We start from the raw sequence: 5,175 nt of genomic DNA, 5'->3' as shown, positions 1-5,175 counted from the left end.
CCAACCATCTCTGAGCAGCAAAACAGTTTAGGTCAGTTTTGAAGCATCATTGTCTTGGGCTTATTCTTAGTCATTTGGAGTTATTGCTATTATCTGTTGCTTTGTTTACATAATTCAGTTAATTCATTCAGTTCTGATGCGGTAGTTGGCACACAGTCTTTATTGTGACGGATACTAGGAGTCAGAAATAAGCGAAGGTGTCAACTCCCATTGTTTTAATGTAATGCCTCATTGGTCACTTCTCCATCAGATGTCTGGTCTCGAGGATGAAAGTCTAGTTTGAAAAATATCCATAAATGTTTTTTGGAGTGCACTACACTATGGTACAACTGTTCCTCATCGGTCATCGTGTTAGTTTTCTAATTTCAAGTTAAAATGTCTTTCTGTTTAAAAAAAATTGTAATAAAGTCTCACGTCTTTTTTGGTGTTTCGATATCACCTTTGAGGTCAGGATGTAAAATGCAAGAGTGAGAAAGACATGACCAAGATCATCATTCTCCACTATATTATAGGATATTATACTATATAAGGCGTATAGTATAGTATAGTATCGTTATCTACATGGAAGGATCTAATGTGTTGTTCATACTTCTTCTCTGAATCTAAAACTATTCTATTTTTCCTACTTTATAGGGAATTACACAAATAGACAGGGACAGGATTGTGGACACCTGGTTCGACTTTGGATCCCTACAATAGAAGTGGCTCAGAGGACTGTCTCAATACAGGATGGGAACCAACCCAACAAGGACAGTGACAGTCCAAATGGTCCCTCATCTGGCTGGAGTGGAAGCTCTGGGAAACCAGGAGTCTAACGTCAACTGGGCTAAAGAACCTAACCTGAACCTCACCCAGGGTTGCCCTGCCCCCACCACTACTACTACCCCTGTCCTTACAGAACACACACAGGTTAACCTGTGTCTGACAACCCCCAACACAACCTCCAGGATCCAATCAACTGGCCATGGACAACCGGTTGGCGGCGGAGTGGGGTCCAACACCAACACAACTTTCTCGACCAATGGCGACGGAGGGAAATCGCCATCGGAGCATGTGATTGGAATAGAGCAGCAGATGGTATTGACATGCCGAGGAGGTGTGAGTGTAACCGAGGCGACGGCAGAGGGCCATAGGGACGGCAACGCCAATTTGACAGCGTTAACCCCCACAGCCGCCGCCGAGGAGAAGGAGAAGCATATCTGTAAGGCCAGCCTGTCGTCCGCCATTACATCATCAAAGGTTGACGTGCATACAAATGACTGCAGAGAGAAAGAGCCTGGTGGAGCAGGGGCGGGGGAGGGGTGTGCAGCCAAGCCATCGCCAGAGCCCACAGCAGTACAGAGTGCTACAGTCACAGTTTCTGCAGTAGCTAAAGAGGAGTCACTACTAGAAGGGGACAACAAAAACGCAACCACACCAAATCAACATCCCCCTCAGACCTGTGATCCAAAGCATACCTCGGCCTCTGAAGTGCTGACGTCTCTGACGACTCCCAAACAAGGTAAGGCAGAGGGAGCTGCAGTGACTTCAAACAAGGTTGCTCCACCTCCTTACAAATCAAAAGAGGCTGATAATAGTACTACAACACAGAGTCTCTCACCTTTACCTAGCCCTGCCACCAACCGTACTCCACCAGAACGTCCTCTACAGGCCTCTAAAGAAAATAGGCCCAAGACAAACTCTCAGAACCCTCCTTCCCAAATGGAATATAATAAAACGGCAGCTACATCGCAGCCGGAACAGACCAAGGAGACTGTAGTAGCTCCTGTCAATGCTGCCGTCACCATCACGCCTCCATCATCAGACAGCAAGGAGAACGTAGGGCTTAGGAATAAGGCCTCAAGTCCGGCACCTCCCGAGAAGATGGATTTAAAACCTACTCCAGTAGCAAAGACAGAGATCTGCTTAGATAAACACCTGCAGGCGGCATCGTCAGAGTCTTCATCACAGAAGGATTCTCCCTCGTCACCCAACGAGGCCCAACAGAACCAACAGCCGGAGGCCCAACAGAGCCAGAACCAACAGCCTGAAGCCCAACAGGGCCAGAACCAACAGCCTGAGGCCCAACAGGGCCAGAACCAGCAGCCTGCCCACCATGCAGCACAGGTGACAGACGAAGCCGTCCAGACTGCCTCGGTCTCGGAGGAGATGCAACAGAAAGCCCACTGCAAACTATACCGGGAGGCCTCCACCATGACCCGCACCCCCATCGCCACCCCCACCCATAGCAAGCAGGGCCAAGACGTGGAGGTCCAGGCAGTGGCTGACGTGTGCAGCCGGGCGGTCTCCACCAGCCCCAGCCTGTTTCCTCTGCCCCCGCCCTACAGGTCCACTGACAGAGGTGCTGCCCTGAGGGAGGAAGCAGCAGCTGAGAGCCTGTCTGTGGTCTACCAGGTGCCCCTCCACCAGATTCACATGGGCAGCAGTCCATCCTGCCCCCCGCCACCTAACTACACCGCAGGTCTCAGGTCCGGGTCAGAGCGATTGACCCTGGAGGCGGGGTTATGCTCCAGTCAGAGTGCCGGGGGTGGTGCTCCATGCAGAGGAGGCGGTGGCGGCCCTCCATGCAGAGGTCGCCAGGCTGGGGGCCAAGCCTAAAGATCTGGCAGTCGGGGGGGCAGCAGCGCTATGCAACATCCAGCAGAGAGGAGCACTCCCGCCTCTGCAGCCCGTCTACCAGATCAACATCGAGCCGAGCGGCGGCCGAAACGAGCCGGTAGCTAAAGCAAATCATCACCAGCATGGAGGCGAGAAGGCAGTGGCAGACTCCCAATCCAAACCCAATGCAGCAGAGAAACCAAAGGTGTCTAATGAAGCGCAGACCGTGCCAACGCAGCCTGCCAAGCCTCCCTCTGCTAAAGCTCCATCCCCCTTGTCGCCAACTGCCGCAAGCAAGACCAAATCCTCCGACAATAAGGCTGCTCCTCCTCCTTCGCAGTCAACTCCTTCCGTTACCAAGAACAGCCAGGCCTCAACGACAACCTCCAAAAAAGCAGAGGACGCTAAACCCAAGATGGCAGTGAAAGCAGCGAAGCAGAGCATTGTTAAGGGGGTTGGGGGCGTTAAGGCTTTGTTGGGCAAGAAGAAGCAGGAGCAGCTGGAGCCGGAGAGGAAGGAAAAGGAGGGCGAAGACGAGGAGGGGAAACAGAAAGGAGAGAAGAGCGTGCACGATGTGCTGTGGGACGAGCAGGGGATGACCTGGGAGGTGTACGGAGCATCCGTTGACCCCGAGTCCCTTGGCTTTGCCATTCAGAGCCACCTCCAGTGTAAGATCAAAGAACAAGAGAAGAAGGTCGTGACCCAGTCATCACTCAGGAAGTCCATCTCAGTGCCGCCGGTGGTGCCCGACTCGCCCGCCACCGTTGCCGTGGACGACGCCAACAGCAGGAAAAACAAGAGGAGGCAGCAGAACGTTTTCAGGTCCATGCTGAAAAATGTCAGACGGCCCAAGTGCTGCGCGCACCCTCCCCCTACCGCCGTGCTGGAGTGAGAAGGAGAAGCAGCGGGCTGTATGCAGCCCACACCCGCCCCCTACCGCCGTGCTGGAGTGAGAAGGAGAAGCAGCGGGCTGTATGCAGCCCACACCCTCCCCCTACCGCCGTGCTGGAGTGAGAAGGAGAAGCAGCGGGCTGTATGCAGCCCACACCCTCCCCCTACCGCCGTGCTGGAGTGAGAAGGAGAAGCAGCGGGCTGTATGCAGCCCACACCCTCCCCCTACCGCCGTGCTGGAGTGAGAAGGAGAAGCAGCGGGCTGTATGCAGCCCACACCCTCCCCCTACCGCCGTGCTGGAGTGAGAAGGAGAAGCAGCGGGCTGTATGCAGCCTACACCCTCCCCCTACCGCCGTGCTGGAGTGAGAAGGAGAAGCAGGGGGCTGTATGCAGCCCACACCCTCCCCCTACCGCCGTGCTGGAGTGAGAAGGAGAAGCAGCGGGCTGTATGCAGCCCACACCCTCCCCCTACCGCCGTGCTGGAGTGAGAAGGAGAAGCAGCGGGCTGTATGCAGCCCACACCCTCCCCCTACCGCCGTGCTGGAGTGAGAAGGAGAAGCAGGGGGCTGTATGCAGCCCACACCCTCCCCCTACCGCCGTGCTGGAGTGAGAAGGAGAAGCAGCGGGCTGTATGCAGCCCACACCATCAGCTGAGTCCCCTATAAAGCAGGCTGGTTCACCCCTTGTTATGGTTCCTCCATTGCCAAGCCATGTGTGGATATTGGGATCTCTCCCTAACCCTACTGGTCAGATGTTGTGGTATACAATGTTACCTTAGATAGGGTTGATGATTATCAACAGAAGAGGGCAAAACAAAAAGCTAAAATAGGTTCTTGTTATGGACAACTTATTTTTTAGATGAGAGATTCTAACAGTATTTAATGAAAAATGGCAATAATATTATCTTAGTGAAACGCATGTGTGTTAGTACTTATGGCAGTCATAACTCATTTTACCACTATGAAGTCCTGGTGTATACAGTACATGCCTCTGATCTTTGGGCGTACATACATATTACTGTCAGTATCATACCTTTTACAGATGTGCACCTAAATATCACTACTTCTCAGTGCAGTGGGTGCATTTTGGTATATATACAGTACGATTACGTTCCGGGTCTATTGAACAACCTCTATTTATAAGACGAATATATTATGATTAGTTTTTTTGTTGCAGATTTTATTTTGAATGGGTAACTACTTATTTTGTCTTGATAAAGAAGAAGAATAAAACCTCTGCTGTGCTCATTTCCGTATGTCTTATATACAATATAACACTGGGCCTGTGTGCATTTAGGTGCTCTATATTTAGTCTCTGTTCTCTCCGTTTTTGATTTTAAAAAACTCAAGGTCGAAAACTGATCTACAGCCGAGCAGTTTTTGTCTGGATTCATTGACAGGTGTTTCAAGAGAGCGTTAGCAGCATGCATCCCCACAGTGTGAGTTCCTCAGTTACAATGTGTTATCAGATATTGCTTGAGGATGGGAAAAGGGTCTGTTTGAAGCAATATTGCAGCTGATAGCTGATCTATGGGGACCGGAAACGATTGAGAGCGTGAGTAATGTCTAGTAGTAAGAGACATTACTAATCCGAGGAGCTCTGAGGTCTCTATTTTTAAATTCCTCTTCCAATTGGTCTGTGAACCATCCTCATGAAACACCCAGCATGTCATGTCCTTTATGGAA

At 51.4% G+C, this 5,175-nt stretch overlaps 1 protein-coding gene across 1 annotated transcript; it reads left to right on the top strand.

Annotated features, from left to right (window-relative positions):
* The first annotated feature begins 640 nt into the window (after positions 1 to 640).
* Positions 641 to 4,875, top strand: LOC135561843 (G protein-regulated inducer of neurite outgrowth 3-like). Its single transcript, XM_065003892.1, is given in 2 exon segments — positions 641 to 2,523; positions 2,525 to 4,875. Coding segments are annotated over 2 exon segments (2,760 nt in total). The 5' UTR covers positions 641 to 729; the 3' UTR covers positions 3,491 to 4,875.
* Positions 4,876 to 5,175: the final 300 nt, after the last annotated feature.

Source organism: Oncorhynchus nerka, linkage group LG18 (genome assembly GCF_034236695.1).
Source record: "Oncorhynchus nerka isolate Pitt River linkage group LG18, Oner_Uvic_2.0, whole genome shotgun sequence".
NCBI classification, from domain to species: Eukaryota; Metazoa; Chordata; class Actinopteri; order Salmoniformes; family Salmonidae; genus Oncorhynchus; species Oncorhynchus nerka.
Note: the sequence above shows the minus strand (reverse complement) of the source record. Positions and strands in the feature narration are given on the sequence as shown.